Source organism: Paroedura picta, chromosome 1 (assembly GCF_049243985.1).
Source record: "Paroedura picta isolate Pp20150507F chromosome 1, Ppicta_v3.0, whole genome shotgun sequence".
NCBI classification, from domain to species: Eukaryota; Metazoa; Chordata; class Lepidosauria; order Squamata; family Gekkonidae; genus Paroedura; species Paroedura picta.
Genome location: NC_135369.1, coordinates 17,760,128 through 17,780,977, shown reverse-complemented (window position 1 = coordinate 17,780,977; position 20,850 = coordinate 17,760,128). Strand labels below are relative to the sequence as shown.

The window sequence follows — 20,850 nt, the reverse complement described above, 5'->3', positions numbered from 1 at the left end:
GAGTATAATTCTACCATATGATAAATAATAATCAGTATTGAAGAGTTGGTTCTTATATGCCGCTTTTCTCTACCCGAAGGAGGCTCAAAGCGGCTTACAGTCACCTTCCCTTTCCTCTCCCCACAACAGACAACCTGTGAGGGAGTGGAGGCTGAGAGAGCCCTGATATCTCTGCTTTGTCAGAGCAGTTTTATCAGTGCCGTGGCAAGCCCAAGGTCACCCAGCTGGCTGCATGTGGAGGAGTGCAGAATCGAACCTGACATACCAGATTAGAAGTCCACACTCCTAACCACTACACCAAATTGGCTTTAAAGGGGTGTGTGTGTGATTTCTTGAGCAGTAATTTGACACACTTCTCCTGAAGCACCATCAGCAAGGAAGGAAGCAAGCAGAAGACAACTGAATTACAAGTTTATTACTTATATTTTTAAAAAAAGTTAAGACAGGAAAAACAACAACAGAAAGAGGCCAGCAGTCCCCCTGCCACAAGCCATCACAGGCAGGGCATCCCCCTGCCCCTTTGCCCACCCTTTGGAACGATGAGGGACTCACCTCCCACAAGATGATAACAAGGCTGTTTCTTGCTGGGTTGGCCCCCAACCATGCCCTGTCCTGTCTCCCAAAGCAGTGAACCACCACAACACTCATGGGGAGTGATGGCGCTCCCCAAATTTCTCTGTATGGGATTTCCCAACTCATTGTCCTCACTTGTATGCTCCTACTGCCTCAGGGTTGGTTGGTTTTGTCCTGTCCCACAGGTGTTTGGCTCCCTCTAGGGGTGTCTTCGATATTACACTGCTTTATGTCCAGCATAAAAACCTGGGGTGTAATATCGGATCGGCCACTAGAGGAAGTAAAGCATACGCTGAACAGGAGGAAAACCCGGAAGCAACAGAAGACACAAGCTAGGAAAATGAGCATGAGGAAAAGCCCTATGACACGTAACGTAAAACAATTGTTTTTTTTTAAGTGGATATTCAAAATAGCCCTTTTTGTTCCCCTCCTCTTGGTGGGAGGAAGAGAGGGGGTGAGAGGAGACTTTCCACCCACCCCCAATAGTGCATTAAAAGGTTACCAAAGCTACAGGCAACAGGAATCGTGTCCCATCCCTGCAGCAAGTGGGTGGGTGTGCATGCATTGGGGTGGGGCAGGGCGGGACAGGCCGGCCGGGGTCTAATAGTCTATTCCCCCCTCCATGCACAACCACCTCCCTTCACTAGCCTCAACATAAACCAAGAAGTGAGAGGACATAATGACATATTAGTTGGCTTTAAAAAAAAATTAGCTTAAAAAAATAAAACATTTGCTCTTAAAAAAACAAAAACAAAAAAACAAAAAGAAGAGAAGTGCCTTTTAGTGTGTTTTGCCCCCTACTGGCTCTGCCCCCCTTCACACTTCTATCAAGCCCCCAGGCTAACGGTGGGTGGCCTGCGATGCTGCTGCACCCAGCCTCTCAGACTTCACCCCCGCCCCCGTTTTCACAGCACCGTCAGCTCTTCTTCGGCAGGGCTGGCGCAGACACTAGATCCGGGTGGGTGTCCGTTGCTGACGCTGCCGTCTAGCTCTTCCTGCAGGTAGCGGCGGATTTCCTGGGGGAGAGAGAGGCTCTCCAGTTCACACTCGCGTTCTAGCTGGGCTGCCAACTGCAAAAGAGGGCGAGGGGAAGAGAAGGCAGAAAGGAAATGAGCATCCCTCATTGCAGCCAGAGGTGCAAGAGGCAGACTGCTGGCCCATCTAACCCAGTTTGAGGAGGAGGGCTAGGGAAGGGGCTTGGAATTGGATCTACTTGGCATGCAGAGGGTTCCAGGTTCAATCTCTGCCATCCCCAGGCTAGGGGATAGGAAAGACTCCTGGAGAACTGCTGCCAGTCTGTGTGGACCATAGTGGCTTCGACGGGGACCAGTGGCTGGGCTCAGTAGAAGCGTCCTTTGCTTTATCACAGAGGTGCTAAAAGGCACCTGATTGGCATAAGCAGGCACAATCTGGCAAGAGTAGCCAAGTGAAATAACTGAAGCTGTCTTCACCCATTTAGGGCCAGTGTTTAGGGCTCTGGCTGATCAGAGGATGATCAGGATCTCACCCACAAGGCCTGGAGATGCCAAGGAGGGAGAACAGGGGCACTAACCGCTAAGCCACAAGCGGCTCCGAGAGATGACCTGAATTCACATCTCCTCAGCCAAAACCTTCAGGCACTTCCACAGGTGCCGAAAGATGCACTTCCGATGCACTTCAAGGGATTGTTTGCAAGCGGATGGTGTCGTTTCACACAGCGGAGTCCAGCGCCAAAGGGCATTATCGAGCACGACGGAAAGTGTTAACTCGGCTGCCGACAAACCTCGGAAACTGCCCTAAATGGAGTCAAACAGTTCTGTCCCTGAGCTCAGTTCCGCCTCCTCCGAGTGGCAGAGCTCCCCTGGGTCCCAACCAGAAGCTCTTTGCTCCAGAGGGGCTCCCCAAGTGGACCTAATTCCGCACTGTGCTTGGGGGTGCGTCAAGCTCTTTTTCAACACAAGCCAGGTGGCTTTGGCTCACGGTAGTGCAGATCCAAGAAGTAACTCATGTCGCCTTCTGTATTGCCAACAGCTGGATGCTTCTAACAGCTGGATGCCAGCAGAGTGGCAGTGGCCACCCCCACCCACCTACTGTGCTGTCCCCAGTTGAGTGGGCTGGGGGGAGCGCTGTCCCTGGGTAGTGTTTGCCCCTAAGTGCTTCTGTCCCACTAAGAAGAACAGAGACTTTCTGCTCTGTACATTTAAAAAGGTAGAGGTAAAGGTATCCCCTGTGCAAGCACCGACTCATGTCTGACCCTTGGGGTGACACCCTCTAGCGTTTTCATGGCAGACTCAATAAGGGGTGGTTTGCCAGTGCCTTCCCCAGTCATTACCGTTTACCCCCCAGCAAGCTGGGTACTCATTTTACCGACCTCGGAAGGATGGAAGGCTGAGTCGACCTTGAGCCGGCTGTTGGGATTGAATTCCCAGCCTCATGGACAGATAGCTTCAGACAGCATTTCTGCTGTCTAACCACCCTGCACCACAAGAGGCTCTTCCATACATTTAGGGGGCTATATTTTCAGTGGTACGATTTATTTATTTAGATTTCTATATGGCCTATTTCTTTGCAGCTCTGGGCGGTTTACACTGAACATAATATAACTTACATGGAACAATATATAGACTGTAACATCAACAAACTTTCAAACAAGGCATCAAAAGATTACTAAACCACATTTATAATATATAAATAACAATTAACAGTAACATTGGGAGGTTAATTCTTTCAGTCTGTGGGCCCAGCAGGTGTTCAATGTGGCTATTAGCAACTTTATAGATTTAGGCAGCCCCCCAAAATGGCAAGCTGTGACTCTTTTAAAGGCCAACAAAAATTTAAAGAATTCGGACGTCTCGCGCACCACGCGGAAGCTGCTAAGATGACGTTCGCCTCTCTAACAAGAAAGGGTGGGGATGAAAGTTTCTCAGCGCACGGAGGGCCACAAGGGCACGGGGAAACATGTGTTTGTTTGTTTTAAGAGAACTCAAGCACAGCAAGCCTACAGGACACAGGCAACGCCTACCTGCTCTTGAGGCAGTAATGCAAAAATCAACAATTGGCCAGCCGGCTGTGTACACAAGCTCAGTGGCAGAACCCCCTTAATGCGTCCCCAAATACATGTGCTTAACATGGAGCCCAAACCCATGGCTGGAGGGAATGGCAAGTTCTTGGCAGCCGCTGGTATAAAGCTGCAATCTGGGTTGTAAGCATGGTGGCGTTGGCGTGGAGAACAGCCCGCTTTCTGCCATCCTTCGCATGCAGGGTGGGGGCACGATGCTCAGGCCAAAGGAAGGAAAGCCTGAGGGCCCCACTGGGAACGCCCAAATCCCTCCAGGGTGAACAGCTGCCACTAGAGGGCAGCAAAGAGCCTCAGCCCCTTTGCAATCTGCGAGTTGAGCAGTATTTCCTTGGCTTTCCACAAGCTCCAGGCCTCAAAAGAGGGCTCAGTTCCTCCTAGGGTTGGCCAGCCTCTCCATGGGGCTTGGAGGGGAATCTCCTGGATTCATAACCGATTCCCAGGTTAGGGAGATCAGCTCCACTAAGGCCTGCCAACCTCCAGGGGGTGCAATCGTGACTCTGAAACCAACCTGTTGAACTGTTGCCTGGATCATTTTTCATATTGTTGTATTATTGCACACAAATTCACAGCATTGTTTGGTTATTACAAATGATTGTCTTGAGGATACTTCATGGCTATTTTTGCACTTTTGGAAACATGGTTTACTAGAGTTTTAGAGTCACGATTAGACAGCTGCCTCTTTTCTCCATTTATTGCCTCTACCCCAGTGTTTGTTTGCTGCCCTCTCCCATGGGGGGAGGGGGGGCTGCATATCTGAGATTTGAACTGGTCTCCAGGTGACAGACCAGTTTGAAAACGGCCACTGTGCAAGATGGACTCTGTAGCGTTCTACCCTATTGAAGTCTCTCCCCAAACCCCACCTGCCTCAGGCTCCTTCTCCCCCCAAATCTCTGGGAATTTCCCACCCCAAAGTTGATACTGTGACCTTGCTGGGCAGAGGGAGGTCCAGGGCTTTTCCTAACCTCCTGGGACTTGAGGGCCCAGGGCTTGCGGGGCTTGGGAGCTGCCCAGCCCGGAGTCGGCAGCCCTCATTCCTCCTGGGCAAGGCCACAAGTAGAATCTCAGGGGCAGGATGGGACCGGGATATTTCCCACCAGGCCGTGCGGTGCGGTGCTCACCCGCGGCTCTTCTTCCTCGATGAGCTGCAGCATCCCCTGGTGGCCCTCCAGTAGCTTCTCCTGGCGCCGCTTCTGGGCTTCCTCCAGCTTTGGGACAGAAAGATGGTGCTCAGCTTATGGGGCACAAGAATCATAGGATCACAGAGTTGGAAGGGACCTCCTAGGTCATCTAGTCCAACCCCCTGCACCATGCAGGACACTCACATCCCAATTGCTCATCTACTGTCACCTGCCACCCCCTTGAACCTTCACAGAATCAGCCTCAGGGGACCGCAAGGGTATAGTCTCCCAGCAGCTGAAGAGCCGAGGGAACCAGGACATTCTCCTGGACTCTGGACCGCTCACAGCCCCCTCCCTCAATGCTGTGCCAAGCCCCCTGTGCTCCGTTTCTCTTATATACCCTCCTGAAACGCCACTTTTGTTTGGACGAGAGGAGCCGGTCAGCAGGGGATGAACGTTACAGCTGATACGGCACCCACAAAGAGATTGGGGCATGGGGTAGAAAGTGCTGTCGAGTCACTGTTGACCTATGTCACAAGTCACTGTTGACCTCTGCCCAGCAACCCGGGACTTCTGTGGTGGTCTCCCACCCACCCACTTACCCGCCCACCAGGGTCAGCCCGGCTTAGCTTCTGAGATCTGCCAAATTCACACGCAGGTCCTTCCCTTACCCTGACAACAATCCTACCCTGAGTTCAATCCTGGGGATTTGAACTCAGGCCTCCCTAGCCTGACACTCTGACTATGACACTCACTCATTACCCACACCAATTTGAAACCCATGCAGCAGAACACCTGGGGGGAGACGGAGAGGGAAGGAGTACCTTGAACACAAGACACTCACCCGGCGAATGGAGTTCACGGATTCCGTGATGTGCCTTCTGTTGATCTCCGCCAGCTCCCTACGGGAAAAGAGGGGGGGATACAGCTCGTCAAAGACAGCCTCCCTCCTCCTGAGTAAACCCACACAGGCGTAGATCCTCCAAAAGGTTTACCTGAGAACCAAATGGGATCAGAATTGACACCACCAAGGCCCTTCAGCTCCCCCAGACGAGAGCATGTGGCATCTTGCAGCTCTAACAAAATGGCCACAAAACCTCGGCTTACCATTCCCGCCCAGGCCACCACCCTCCCTCATCAAAACCCCCCAAAATGTGAAGAGTTGTCCCCCCCCCCCTTCACTTTGACTCACGCGTCTTTTTTATTCTTCTCGCGGGATTTGGCCTCCGTGATGCTGTTGTGCCGCTTCCGGTCCAGGATTTTCTGAAGCTCTTTCTTTTCTCTAAAATGGGGGAGAGCGACATGCGGAGAGGCCCAACGCTTGCCCGTGTGTGTGTGTGTGTGTGTGTGTGTGTGTGTGTGCGTGCTGCACCCGCCTCTTCCCTCCCAGCCCAAGCAGCGCTCACTTCTCACTGGTCTCCTTCAGCTTCTTCAGCTGGGCAGCTTGACAGTCGCGGGCAATTTCTCTCAGGCGCTGCTGGGCCTGGAGAAAACCGAGAGCGCTGGGTTAGCTATATCTTCTCATTCATGTGCCACATCCCCAGCATCAGTCACATGTGGTAAGTCTGCACATGCGGGGCTCGCCTGATGTATGCTGAACACTGGCCGATAACCTTAGGCCCAGTGACACCCCATGGGCAATCAAGGTCAGAATTGGCTACTTTGACAGGCAGCAGCTCTCTGGATTCTCGGGGCAAAGGTGTTTTCCATCACCTGTTACCTGAGGAGGGGCTGAGGCTCAGAGGCAGAGCATCCGCTGATGTGCAGAAAGCCCCAGGCCAGATCCCTGGCATTTCCAGTTCTGTCCCAGAGTTTGGGAATTGCTAACCACACTCCCCCAGGAGAGAGGGACACTCTGGGCAGAACCCCTCACAGACAGCTCTATTCTGTAATTCCTTGAGGACTAGCAACCTGAATCTCCATTTTATTTACAACCCACAGTGCAGTGGATTTTAAAAGGAATCACTGGAGCTCCTCTCCTTGAATCTATGTTTATGGCTTTACTTTCCTACTGGCTCTAAGGAGGTGTGGTTTAGAGCCAAGCATTCTAAGGGTCCTCCCCAAACCCACCCCCTCTTGGGACACCTGGTGCAGATGTTCTCGCTTGCAGTCCCTCTCCAGCTGGTGCTGGGCCTCCCGCAGTTGGAGCAGCCCCTGCATCTGCCACTCCTGCAGCTCCAGCATCCGGCGAGTCATTTCCTGCCCCTGGCCTTGCCGCGTGGCATCCAGAGAGCCCAGAGAGCCCCGGGGGGACCTGGTGGAGGGGAAAGAAAAGTCACCCATCAACAAGAAGGAGGGTTGTTTTTTATACCCCACTTTTCACTGCCCAAAGGAGTCTCAAAGCAGCTGACAATCACCTTCCCTTCATCTCCCCACAACAATGAAATAGGTGAGGCCGAGAGAGAACTGCTTTGTGAGAACAGCACTATCAGGGCTGTGAGGAGCCCAAGGCCACCCAGCTGGCTGCCTCTGGTGGAGAAGCAACGAATCAAACCCGTCTCTTCAAATTAGAAGCCGCTGCTCTTAGCCACCACACCATGCTGACAAACGTAAGCAGAGGGAATGACTTTAGAGCCAGCACAGGAGGGGTGGGAGGGGGATGCCAGCTGCAAACCAGGTCAAAGGGAAAGGTTGGTAGGAGCTGTGGAGCTAGGCTCCCGGGACTCTTAATCAGCGCCTCCAGCTACGTTTGCCTCGGGGGTCAAGCTCTGGCCTTCCAACTACATGACCATTTTCTCTGTTTTAATCTTGCTGCATCCCAACCCACACTGGCTTGGGACTCAGTGGGCCACAGGGCAGACCGGCAGCAGGGCCACAGGGCAGACCGGCAGCAGGGCAGATCAAGTTTCTTATCTATTCCCTCCTAGCTTCCCTCCACCAATAACATTCCCTTTGCCCTCCCCGTGGGATTCTACAGGCCACACCCCCAACCTGGCACATTCTACAAGATCACAGAAAACCCCTGCCTTCCCTGTGAGGGAACAGCATGTGGAAGCATGCACTTTGACGCAGTGCTCTCATAGAATCATAGAGTTGGAAGGGGCCACACAGGCCATCTAGTCCAACCCCCTGCTCAATGCAGGATCAGCCCTAAGCATCCTAAAGCATCCAAGAAAAGTGTGTATCCAACCTTTGCTTGAAGACTGCCACTGAGGGGGAGCTCACCACCTCCTTAGGCAGCCTATTCCACTGCTGAACTACTCTGACTGTGAACATTTTTTTCCTGATATCTAGCCTATAGTGTTGTACTTGAAGTTTAAACCCATTACTGCGTGTCCTCTCCTCTGCAGCCAACAGAAACAGCATCCTGCCCTCCTCCAAGTGACAACCTTTCAAATCCTTAAAGAGGGCTATCATGTCCCCTCTCAACCTCCTTTTCTCCAGGCTGAACATTCCCAAGTCCCTCAACCTATCTTCATAGGGCTTGGTCCCTCCCTCTCAATGGAGGCTGGGAGGCACCGCACGCTTCTGCTGTGCCTACACCGCAAGAGAGCCCCTCACCCTTCCCGGCTACGCTGCCGGCTCCTTTCCACCTGGGACAGCTGGGTATTCTGCTTCTTATTCAGGCTGCAGATCTTCTTCATGTGCTTCCGCCGCAGCTCCTTCAGCTCCCGGTACTGCTTCTTCAGCAGTTTGACGAAAGCTTTGTGCTGCCTCAGCTCTTCCACAGACTGTGGGGAGACCTCTGGGAAAGGAGAGTCTTTATTGAGCCCTCTCTGTGTTGGGTACGGAAAGCGCATCAAGTCTCAGCTGACACACAGAGAAAGATCAGGGCGTTTCCGAGGCAAGAGATGAACGGAGGTGCCCGCTTCTGCTCAGCAACCTTGGATTTCCTTGCAGGTCCCCCATCCAAGCACTAATCAGGGCTGACCCTGCTGAATTTCTGAGATATGACAAGCGTGAGCTAGCCTTGGCCATTCAGGTCAGTGTAGTTCACCTCTATCGGTGTGCAGATGGCGCTTTGAGGAGTAACCCACATGCATCTATACAAGCACACATATTTTCTATTAAAATCTGATGCTGATCTGTTTTGCATCAAATTTGTGAGTTTTGCCATTGACCCATCAGATTATTTAACCACTCTGTAATATCTGGTAAGGATTCTGTTTTCCACCTTGATGCATATAAGATCCTGGTGGCTGTTACAATATATTTAACAAGTTCACTCTACGTTTTACTAATGCTTGGGTTTCTATTTAATAACATACATTTTGGATCCAGTGCAAATCTAATTCTCAATATCTTCTGTATTTTGTCAGGCATCCAATATTCCCTTGCCTTCTGACAAGTCCACCACGTATGATAGAATGAGTCATTTAGCTCATAGCATTTCCCACTGTAGCTCTTATTGGCCTTTTCTATATCAGATTTTAACAGAAAATGGAGTCCAATATTAGATTGTAATTGAGTGACAAAATGAGATGGAAAGAAACAACTGATCATAGAATCATAGAATGATAGAGTTGGAAGGGGCCATACAGGCCATCTAGTCCAACCCCCTGCTCAACGCAGGATTAGTATGAGCTGTATGTAAACAATGGAAATAGGAACTTGGAAGGAAAAAATAACAGGTATTCTGGAAATATCTAGGCGATAAGACAACTTAATATTCATAGTTCTATAAACAAAACTTGTAGTGTCTTTCTTTTCTATGTTCTGTTACATGTAATCTTTCTTCCTTTTCTGAATATTCATATTCAAAAATACACAGAAGAATGAGACAAACTGACTAAGAACTTGCCATGCCCTGAATGAATACCTTTGAGTTTCTCTCCTCAGCCATTAATTATCACAGACTTGATTTATTACTTATGTATTCGATGTATTCCCCCCCAGAAAAGTATAAAAACGTCCCACAATAGTTTAAAAAATTCTTACCCTAAAAGCCCTCAAGTGCCCTGGCTCTGACCTCTTAAAGGTAAAGGTAAAGGTATCCCCTGTGCAAGCACTGAGTCATGTCTGACCCTTGGGGTGACGCCCTCTAGCGTTTTCATGGCAGACTCAATACGGGGTGGTTTGCCAGTGCCTTCCCCAGTCATGACCGTTTACCCCCCAGCAGCAAGCTGGGTACTCATTTTACCGACCTCGGAAGGATGGAAGGCTGAGTCAACCCTGAGCCGGCTGCTGGGATCGAACTCCCAACCTCATGGGCAAAGCTTTCAGGCGGCTGCCTTACCACTCTGCGCCACAAGAGGCTCTTCTCTGACCTCTTAGGTCACAGTAATTCTGATGCTGATTTTGTAGCCTACTTCAGGATGGGCGGGGAAGTGGAGGAAAGCTGGACTCTGCAGCGGGCATTGCACTGCTATGCTGCCACATGGAACAGTCTTGGCTGTGACCCCACAGAGGGGGCTCATCTAGAGGACCTTCAGGGCACCCTTTTGGTCCTACGATTCTAAGGTGCATGCACCATGCTCTCAGGACAGGCACAAGCCTTCTCCTTACCTGCCAGGACTTTGGCGATGAGATCGTCTCTCTGCACTGCAGGATTGGAAGAGAAGGGTAAAGAGAAAGAGAAACAAACAAACAGAAGTAGTTCAATTGGGGAGCGGGATATGAAAGTCCTTAAGAGACAGGGTCCGGGGACAGAGGGGAGAAGCACCTGCTCAAACGATCTGCCTGCTTGGGGATGAATTTGCGGCAGACGTGCCACCCGCAAGCACAGGACAGTGGCGGACAACGGATTGCTACAGCCAGGAAAAGGGATAGGGAGGGGCTGCAGCGCTGTGTGGCAGGGATCCTGCTCACCACCACCCCAGCTAAACGGATCGGGTAGTGTGAAAAGACCCCTGGCTGAGACCCTGGAGAGCTGCTGCCAGTCAGAGCAGACAATACTGACTTTGACAGACTCGGTGTTAAGCAGCTCTGAGTGATCCTTACAGCACAAGCCCAGCTCCATGTGTTCGGAAGGTTCCAAAATTAGACACGGAAGAGAAGGGAAGAATCAAGGGCTGAGATTGAGTGTGGAGCTGTGATTAGCATATCAGACGAAGGCCCAGGAGACCTGGGTCCAAGTCTTTACCCTGCCAAGAAACTCAGCTTAATCTTGGCCTACTCGTGCTCTCTCCCAGCCTAGCCTTCTTTGTAGGGTTGTTGTGACAATAGAACAGGGCAGCGGAGATTCACATACGCTGGCCTGATATCCTTCAGAAGAAAAGTGCACCGAAAGAGGGAACAGGATGGGCAATAAACCCTCGTTTTGCCTGGGAACCCAGCAACGGGATCTAGCTCCCTACCACCCTTTACAAGAACTAGGTTCATGCAGGTTTTTGGCTCTTACCTTGGCTGGGGACCACACTGGGGCTCCGCGAGGGGGTCAACAGAGCTGGCGGGGGCTTGCTCACTTCTTCCGGGGCACAGGAGCTTGCATTGGAGCAGCTTCTGCCCAAGGACTCCTGGACCTTCTCCGCGCACTCCTGAGAGGAAGGCCGAGGAAAGGGTTTGGTTGGAACAGGACCGAGATCCCCAGACGCCACCGCCCTCCGGATTGTCTCGCGTTGCAGACCAGTGGCATCTCAGGAAATTTCATTCCATTATCCTCTGGCCTTGTGCCATGGCCGCCCTCACCTCACTCTCCCCCATCAGGGCAGCCAGCTGCTTTGCCCGCTGGTCCATTAAGCTGACGTGCTTGATGGGGTTAATCAGAGCCTCCGCGTAATCTGAGGAAGAAAGGTAATTAAAATGTGGCGTTTGCTGCCAAAGGATGCTGCGATGGCCACAGGCACAGACAGCTTTAAAAGGGGACTGGGTGGATTTCAAGGAGGACGGATTGATCGGAAACCTCCACATCCAGAGGCAGTCAACCTCTGAATCCCAGAGCCAGGAGGGCCCACGAGGGGAAGGCCTCAGCCTCTATGCCTTGTTGTTGGCTGTCCAGAGGAACTGGGAAAGGTTGAATGCTGGGCAAGATGGATCCCTGGTGGATCTTGGGGCCAACTCTGCAGAGATGGGATGCAATTATGGATTTCCAGTCTGCGCCAGCAGGGTTCCTGCTATGTTCTTATTTATATACGGATCTCTGGGAGGGGACCAATCGGAAAGAAGCTTGACTCTACACTGAAGCCCAAAGCTCCGCCCCCAGCCCTGCATTCCATTACTTTGGTGATCGTCTGGAATGTAGTCGTAGGCCTCTGTGTAGACCAGCAAGGCTGGGAGACAGAGCGGTTGGTTGCTTTCGCTGCGCAGGCAAATGTAGTGATATCCTGCAAGGAAGAGAGAGGATGAAACTCAGAGGAGGCAGATTGGGTGGACTGGGAATTCAGGAGAGGGTGGCACGTATCTCAGCCTTGGGCAGGGAATTCAAGGGTGACGGCAACACAAATGGGGATTCAAAGGTATCAGTCGGCCTTCCAAGTCACTTTCTTTTTAAAATAAAGAAGTTGAATATGTGAGAATACTCTAGAAAAGGGGTAGTCAAACTGCGGCCCTCCAGATGTCCATGGACTACAATTCCCAGGAGCCCTTGCCAGCATTCGCTGGCGAATGCTGGCAAGGGCTCCTGGGAATTGTAGTCCATGGACATCTGGAGGGCCGCAGTTTGACTACCCCTGCTCTAGAACAGGGGTAGTCAACCTGTGGTCCTCCAGATGTTCATGGACTACAATTCCCATGAGCCCCTGCCAGCAAACGCTGGCAGGGGCTCATGGGAATTGTAGTCCATGAACATCTGGAGGACCACAGGTTGACTACCCCTGTTCTCGAAGGAATATGCTCGTTGCAGAAAGCAAAGTGGGATATTTTTTTAAGCACTTGAGTATGACAAGCATACAACGACTGAGAGGGGATCGGATAACCATCTCCAAGTATTTAAAAGGCTGCCATATGGAGCAGAGTTGTTCTCTCTTGGCCCGGAGGGACGGACCAGAACGAATGGGATGAAATTAATTCAGAAGAAACTGAAGAACAAGAAGTTCCTGACAGAGCGGTTTCTCAGGCTTCCTCGGGAGGAGGTGGGTTCTCCATCTTTGGGGAGTCTTAAACAGAGGCTGGATAGCCATCTGAGGGAGAGGCTGATTCTGTGAAGGTTCAAGGGGGTGGCAGGTTACAGTGGGTGAGCGATTGGGATGTGAGTGTCCTGCATAGTGCAAGGGGGTTGGACTAGATGACCCAGGAGGTCCCTTCCAACTCTATGATTCTGTGATTCTAACCTGGCTCAGGAAGAAGCTTAAGACAGACAATGAGCACAGTGAAGACAAAGGGCTGGATCTGAAGTCATCACATACACAGCAGTTCCTGGGGCAGAATTCCCCTGTTGCCGCCACGGCTGGCTACGCTCCCTTGAATACAGCTCTGGGCATCCTGGACCCTTGGCCTCTCTTGGCCTAAGGCCCGCCTTGCAGGAGCTGCGTTGAGGATAAGAACGGGGTTAACTCCCCCATCCCCGACTGCCACCCTGACCTTCTTTGCGCAGGAAGCTCGGGAGATGAACATGCAGAATGGGCGAGCGAACGAAAAACCGCCTGAGAGATTCCATTTGAACCTTCCGCATGAACGCGCACACAGAGGGATGCGGGCCGCTGCCACAGTCCACGGCCGGCAGTGCTGCCCAACTTTCATTAGCATTCAAGAGGTTTCCCTCCAGGCAGACAGAAGGGCGAGTCCTTAGAAAGAGTCTTATGACACACTGCTCCCTGTGCGTGCATGTGACGAACACTGATCACGACCCAAGCCTTTGGGGACTGAAGCCCAATTCAGAACCGAGGAGCGTGCCCGTAGCTGGCGAATTAACGACAATCACACTTGTGGGGAAACGGACGGAGGGCAGAAAAAATGTGCCAAGAACGGGGCCAGCAAGCCATGAAATGCAAAGAGCATGAAGCAGGTCGGGGCTATTTCTACGCAGAGGCCAAGTGTATACAAGATAAGAAACTGCTGCCTTGAGAATAAATTAGCGTCACGCCGCGAGGAAAAACAATATTATCGCAATATTATCGCTCTAATCTGGGACACGTTTGGGCTCTGCACAGCCGTGGTCCAGCCTGGCCACTTATTCTTTGCATTTCATGCCCTTTTGGCTCTGCCTGTTGACATTCATGCCTGATTGATTCCTCTCTAAGAGCCCTCATGGTATAGCGGCAAAGAGCGGTGTGCCGGGAGCGAGGGGAGCACGTGATCTGATCCAGTCTTCATGGGTGACCTTGGGCCAATCAGGCGCTCTTCGGCCACCTGAGCCTGCCTCGGAGGGCTGTTGTTGTGAGGATCAGGTGGAGGAAGAGAGCATGCTGTGAGCTGCCTCGAGTCTCCAGGAAGGAAAGCAAAGGGCAAGGAGATAAATAGGTGAGCGCAAACCGTTTGGAGAAAGGTTTCAGTTCAGGATGATAGGCTAGTCATGCTGACCATGAAGGTCAGGGGTGGCCGAATGGTGGCTCTCCATGGACTACATTTCCCATGAGCCCCTAGGGAATGGACATCTGGAGAGCTACCATTCAGCCAGCTTCGCATAGGTTTTTCAAGGCAAGAGATGTTCAGAGGTGGTTTGCCATTACCTGCCTCTGCATCATGACCCTGGTCTTCCTTGGTCTCCCATCCATGTACTAACCAGGGCTCACCCTGCTTGGCTTCAGAGATCTGATGAAATTGGGTTGATCTGGGCTTTCCAGGCCAGGTTCGTGCATCTGACAAATTGGGCCCTTGTCCATGAGAACTTGTGCTGTGACAAGCTCGTATGACAGCCAGTGTGGTGCAGTGGTTAGAGGGTTGGACTGGAAGCTGGGAGACCTGGGTTCAAACCCCGACTCTATGACCACGGCATTTCCTTGGTGCTCTCACTGGGATTTTCCTGCTCAAGAGAAGCAGTTTTTAATACGATGATTCCACAGAGTATGTCTGGTGTGGTAGGGTTAGAGTGCTGGGCTGGCGGCGGGGAGAGCCAGGTTCGGATCCCCTGCTCTGCCAAGGAGGCTTGCTGGGTAGCACTGGGCCAGTCACATGCTCCCAGCCTCGCAGGGTTGTTGTGGGTATCAAATGGAGGGAAGAAGAACAAGGCGAGCAGCTTTCAATTTCCATTTGGGAGAAAGGTAGAGTACAAAAAAAGGAATAGAACAGCACCACCTGTGAGCTTTACTGAAAATAAGCCGACATGTTCCCGACTCCAGAGTTTTGGAATCAAAAATTTAATGTAAGGGAGACCGAGGGAGCAGTGAACCAGGGGAAGGATTGGCATTCATTCCAATCACTTGGACTTTAATTTCAGATTGGGACTGTGAGTCTTTCAAGTGCCTCGAGGATTCTTGGACAGAAGACTTCCAAAGCTTGAGAGTGATTTTGTGATGTGGCACAAATATTCTGGGGTCAGCTGTGCTGACCAATGCCCGGGGCTGGCCAGGCCTCAGCACACCCGACGGTGCAAATAACAGACCTGTTGCGATGTATTGTGGGACACAGCAAAAGATGAGAGATGACAAGTGTGTGTGTGTGTGTGTGGAGGGGAGAAGTAGAATGCCTCACCTGAGCGGATGGCTGAGACTGGTAGTATCCTGTGCCCCACAAACTTGCCCCCTTCTTCAAAGACTGCTATGCGGAGTGAGGCCAAAGTAGGAAGCACCACCTGAGGGTAAAGAGAAGGAATGTGTTGCTCTTTTGGGGTTTTTTTTGGGGGGGGGAATGATCTGGCAATGCTACAGCTTTTCTACGCAGGTCGCCTCATGAAGTTTGCCACGTCAAAAAGAATTGGAACAGGGCGTAAACAGCACTTTCCAGATAAGGAAGAGTTCTTGGGATGGGAGTGTTTGACCTAGATAACAGTAAATTTTAAGAATGTATATATACTACTGTTTGTGGCCACAAAGAATCCTGAAAATTGCAGTCTGGTGAGGTGATGACAACCCAATTAGAAACCCTAACTCTCCTCACAGGACTAAGGTCCCCAGAGTGTCTTGGAGAAAGAGGACAACTATTAACACACATCGTGGTGTAAATATGCCTCATTCTGAAGGAAATTTACCTCAGCATCTGCTCAGACGGAACCCTTGGTGTACTGGTTAAGAGCAGTAGCCTCTAATCTGGAGAGCCGGGTTTGATTCCTTGCTCCTCCACAGGCAGCCAGCTGGGTGACCTTGGGCTTGTTGCAGTTCTGTCAGAGCTGTTCACACAGAGCAATTCTGTCAGAGCTGTTCACACAGAGCAGTTCTGTCAGAACTCTCTCAGTCCCACCTACCTCACAAGGTGTCTGTTGTGGGGAGGAGAAGGGAAGGTGGTTGTAAGCCACTTTGAGACTCCTTCGGGTAGTGAAAAGTCAGGTATAAGAAGCCAACTCTTCTTCCTCTTCTTCTATTAAGTCAGCTCATGTTTGGGAGCCAAGCTCTGTAAACCAAGTGTTTCCCTGCTGCAGTCTCAGAAGAAGAAGAAGAGTTGGTTCTTATATGCCGCTTTTCTCTACCCGAAGGAGGCTCAAAGCGGCTTACAGTCGCCTTCCCATTCCTCTCCCCACAACAGACACCCTGTGGGGTGGGTGAGGCTGAGAGAGCCCTGATATCACTGCCTGGTCAGAACAGTTTTATCAGTGCTGTGGTGAGCCCAAGGTCACCCAGCTGGTTGCATGTGGGGGAGCGCAGAATCGAACCTGGCACACCAGATTAGAAGTCCGCACTCCTAACCACTACACCAAACTGGCCCCTGACTTGCTCACCTTGTGGAAAACAAACGGTTCTTCATCCCACACCGGATTGAAGGAATTCCCCTGCGACGTCCGTGTGCGGAATTTGCGCTTGGTGTCCACTGGCAGCCCAAACATGTCCACTTCAACGTAGATTCCCACTCGCTTGTCAGACAAGAATTGCCCCGAGATTATCTAAGGATACAAAATGCCAGGAGGAAAGTGTGTGTGTGTGTGGGTGAGCGGGGGGGGGGGGGGAGGCCAATGTTAAAATTTGTATCAAGTGCTATTTGGTAACCTTTATCAATATGAATTTGGGTTGCATTATTTAAAATTATTGCTGTAACCCATTTTATTGAGAATGGAAAAAGTGGTGTATAAATTGTTTAAAAGAACATGGTACATGACTTGCCCCCCCCCCCCAGTTCAGCTTTAGGCCCCACACTCCAAACTGATAAAAGGACGATGAAAGATTGTGTGGATCCATGGCATTCTGCACATGTTCAGATACAGTCTCCCCCCAACCAGCCTGCCACCAAACAACAAAACCAATCCAGGCAGATAGTAATTCATTTGTCTCAACCCAATCTTCAGTTTCCCAGGTGTCTAAATTTAACCTGCAGACCACCTGGATACAGAAATGGTCTTGTTTATATCATTTCTAAAGAGCCTTGTACAGTGATGAAATATGTGGGATTACCCACAGTCCCCTGCACCCGAGCAGCCTCCACCTGCAGCATCCCCTCCCCTCCCAAACCTTCACTTTGACGGTGTTGGCGACGATGCCATCGACGATGTCTTCCGTGAAGGGGTCGAAGAGCTTGTCCTGGCGCCGCATGAACTCTGGCTTCAGCAAGTACCCGCTTCGTCGATTGTATTCGAAGATGCCCAGATTCAGCTGCATTGGCAAGTCTGGGCAAGCAGAGACAGCAGCACAGAGCATGAGAGAACGCAAGCCGGGGGGGGGGGGGGGGGAGATGCACAAGCAGCTGGGAAGACTGGACTGATAGGAGAAGGCTGTTTTCAAACACCAGGCTACCACCTTCTGCCCCCCGCCTACCCCAGTGTGTGCATGTGTAAAAAGCTGACAGGTTGCTTCCACCTTATGGCGACCCTCTGAATCATTCTATCATTGCTTGGGTCTTGAAAACTTCCTCCACTGAGTCCATGCACTTCACATTAGGTCTTCCTCTTTTCCTTTTGCCTTCAACTTTTCGGAGCATTTCCAACAACCCCGCTTTTTGCATTCGTTCAGAAATCATATCCTGCACCATTAGCCTGAAATGATGGCAGAGCCCTCCCCATTCCGCACCATGTGTAATAACAAGCGCGTTCCGTCAAGTCACAGCCAACTTGTGGTGGTTCTAGGACTCTGGGGTTTCAAGGCAGGGGATGAGCAGAGGTGGTTTGCTTTTCTCTGCACAGCAACCCTTGGTGATCTCACATCCGGGAACTAACTGTGGCTGACTCTGCTCCTCCGCCAAGCTCTGGCATGGTCAGGCTGCATGGGCAGATTGCGCCAAACGTGCTCCACTCCCAACCCAGGACCGCAGCCGCCATTCCTGCAGGGTAGAGAGACCTTCACCAACATTAGTTAGAGAAACCCAAAAGCCTCAAGCAGGAATTCACACTATTGGAATCAGAATCACAGAGAGCTGGAGGAGACCACAAAGGGCCATCCAGTCCAACCCCCTCCCACCTTCTCGGAGACACACTCCTCACAGGTGGATGAGCGATACGGTTGTGAGTGTCCTGCATATTGCAGGGGGTTGGACTAGATGACCCAGGAGGTCCCTTCCAACTCTGTTATTCTATGATTCTAGGGACTTGTTCAAGAACCTCCAATGAAGGAGACACCACCACATTCCATCTACAAACAGCCCTCGCCATCAGAAAATGCTTCCTAATATTTAAGTAGAACCTTTTTTCCTGCAATTTGAACCCATTGCTCCAAGTTCTCTTCTAAAGCTGCAGGAAACAAGCTGGCCCCCTCTTCAACCTTTTACATAGTTCAACACAACTGTCCTACCACCCCGTTGCCCTCCTCTTCTCCAAGCGACACACCCAACTCTCTCAGTCTCTCCTCGTAAGGCCTGGATTCCAATCCCTCAACCATCCTAAGTCACCCTTTTCTGACCACACTCCAACTTGTCAATATCCTTCTTGAACTGCGGTGCCCAGAACTAGACACAAGATTCCAAATGAGGTCTATCCAATGTGGAATGATGTGGTATTTCTTGGGTTCCCCACAGCAAACACAATTCAGAAGCCAGGTATGGTGCCTTGCCAGCAACTCAGTACATCTGTTTTTGTTTCCTACCTAGAACCACATAAAAATAATCAGGGGGTGGAGAACAAGCCACTTCTCTATCATAAGAAGCAAAAAGGGGCTAGAACTCATGAACAAAGAGTGACACTCACCTAGAGACTGGAAATTGAGCGCCACCAACTGGCAGCCGGCGTTCCAGAAGACCTGAGGCATGTAGTTGGACGAATCCACCCGGGTCCCTTTAGGGTATATCCGGCTGAGTTGCTTCTTGTTGTATCTGGGATAGGGGGGTTAGGTTGTCAAGGCAACAACCACAATGAGAGACTTTTGCAGATGCATACGGAGGGGTGGGCAATACGGTGGGGACTAAGCAGACCCTGGTAGCATATTGGATTACATGGGCCTACCCTTGACTCATATTCCAGAAATCTTGATCTCTGAAGGGGCAGTGCATGCCTGAGAGCCAGCCACCCAGAACGCTTGGCTGACACCTGGGTCAATCAGGCCTCCAACACACACCAAGTGCCACTCTTTGGTTGTTGATCCACTCGCTGACCGGAAGGAAAGTAAAGGGGCCCAGAGGACTGGAAGTCCACCACATGAAACGGTTCCCCTTCCCATGACCCCACACCAGGCAGGATACTCAACGAACTCCATGGGGCTGTTGGTTAGCTGCTCCAGGCCTTTGGTCTCCACAAACGAAGACATCTCGAAGGATTTGTTGCGTTCTTGGTGGAGAGGGAAGGAAAATTGCAGGATGTGAGCATTCTATTAGATGCGTTCCTCTGTCCTTTGCCTATTATCCCTCCCTCCCTCTTTCTTCCTTTGGCTCTTCAAGACATATCTACTTGTAGTACCACAGGGGAGGGGCTCATGGGAATTGTAGTCCATGGACATCTGGAGAGCCACAGCTTGGCCTCCCCTCCAGTAGTATTAAAACCGATAAAGGTTTGAAGCGGCAAAGCTTTCCTCCCAGAGAATCATGGGAATTGTAGTTCAGTGAGTGCACAGAGAATGCACCTTTTGACCCTGCAAAAACGTCCTCCCTAGAACCGCAGCCTCTAGGGCACAGGAAGTGACTTTAAATCTGTTTTGAGGCTGGATCAGCTTAAACCACCAACCCCTACCATAGTGGTCCCCAACCTTTTCGAGGCTGGGGACCGGCAGGGCAACTGCCCGCCTGCGCATGATGTGCATGCACGGCCATGCCCATGCATGCCGTGCATGCCCGCACATGAGCACATGTGCCATGTGTGGCCGAAATCGCGAGTGCGCGGCACTTTTGGCCGCGCATGGCACATGTGCGCATGCGCGGCCCTGATTCCCTCTTCCTCCTCTCCCGCAGTAAGAAGCTTCCCGGGCCGCAAGCTTGCCGCCTGGGAAGTTTCTTACTGCGGGGGGGGGGGGCGGGGAGAGGGAGCCGCGGCCCGGTGCCATGGCCTTCGCGGCCCGGCACAGGGCCACGGACCGCGGGTTGGGGACCACTGCCCTACCAGACATCCGGCTCTGTCTACATTCACTCAAGACATCCCCCTTCCCAGCCACCCCTGCTTTCTTCCCCCACTCACTGCTGGCCACCTCAAAGGATTTGAACTTGACGGGTTCGATGTAGTTCACCAACGTGGACATCTCTTCCGTGGCAACAGCCTCACTACTGGCAGTGCCCTGCCACGCATCGGGGGGTGGGGAGGAAAAGAGAGGGAGAGATCAGGGAGGCTGACAAGGCAAAAGAACATCTGAAGAACCAATGAGCAGCCACAGAGAGGGCAATTTGAAAAATCATCACAAATATCAGTAGCAGAAACATGAACAAAGTATTAAGAAGGCTTTGACCAGCCACCACCCCAACAATACATTTCAAAAGGCTAGGCCCCTCCCTGACCTGTATGGGTAGACGAGGAAAGGTGAATGGAGTCACGTTGAAATAATCTCCTGTGTATTTCCTGAGGCAGTAGAGCCAGGGCCATCAAGGGAGGGGGGAAATGCCAGCCCCCCCCTCCCAGACACCCTGGGTAAGACCCATTTACAAGCAGTAGATCACCCTCTGCTTGTTGATTCTGGCTCAGATACACAGACACTATTGCAGCCCAGAAGGCTAACATTTCAGACAACCATAAAGTCCATTGGGGTGTCTAAAGACACAGGAGATGTCAAAGAATGTCAGATGCAAGGCTGATAATCTTCTGAGGAGATTAGAGCAGAGCATAAATAATACGGAAACCTAAAAGATGTCCATAAA

At 51.4% G+C, this 20,850-nt stretch overlaps 1 protein-coding gene across 4 annotated transcripts in view; it reads right to left on the bottom strand.

Annotated features, from left to right (window-relative positions):
- Positions 1-394: 394 nt before the first annotated feature.
- Positions 395-20,850, bottom strand: part of PLCB3 (phospholipase C beta 3) — a 75,807-nt gene continuing 55,351 nt past the window's right edge. For all 4 annotated transcript variants that reach the window (XM_077324202.1, XM_077324203.1, XM_077324204.1 and 1 more), the window contains 17 exons: positions 20,180-20,276; positions 19,255-19,339; positions 18,764-18,888; positions 17,100-17,254; positions 16,376-16,537; positions 15,196-15,295; positions 11,847-11,951; positions 11,317-11,408; positions 11,030-11,165; positions 10,195-10,230; positions 8,251-8,434; positions 6,835-7,003; positions 6,156-6,232; positions 5,942-6,031; positions 5,594-5,651; positions 4,750-4,836; positions 395-1,643 (listed from right to left, as the gene is read on the bottom strand). In XM_077324202.1, coding sequence (XP_077180317.1) covers positions 1,479-1,643; positions 4,750-4,836; positions 5,594-5,651; positions 5,942-6,031; positions 6,156-6,232; positions 6,835-7,003; positions 8,251-8,434; positions 10,195-10,230; positions 11,030-11,165; positions 11,317-11,408; positions 11,847-11,951; positions 15,196-15,295; positions 16,376-16,537; positions 17,100-17,254; positions 18,764-18,888; positions 19,255-19,339; positions 20,180-20,276 — 1,923 coding nt within the window. In that variant the 3' untranslated portion in view covers positions 395-1,478. The remainder of the gene's footprint in view (positions 1,644-4,749; positions 4,837-5,593; positions 5,652-5,941; positions 6,032-6,155; positions 6,233-6,834; positions 7,004-8,250; positions 8,435-10,194; positions 10,231-11,029; positions 11,166-11,316; positions 11,409-11,846; positions 11,952-15,195; positions 15,296-16,375; positions 16,538-17,099; positions 17,255-18,763; positions 18,889-19,254; positions 19,340-20,179; positions 20,277-20,850) is intronic.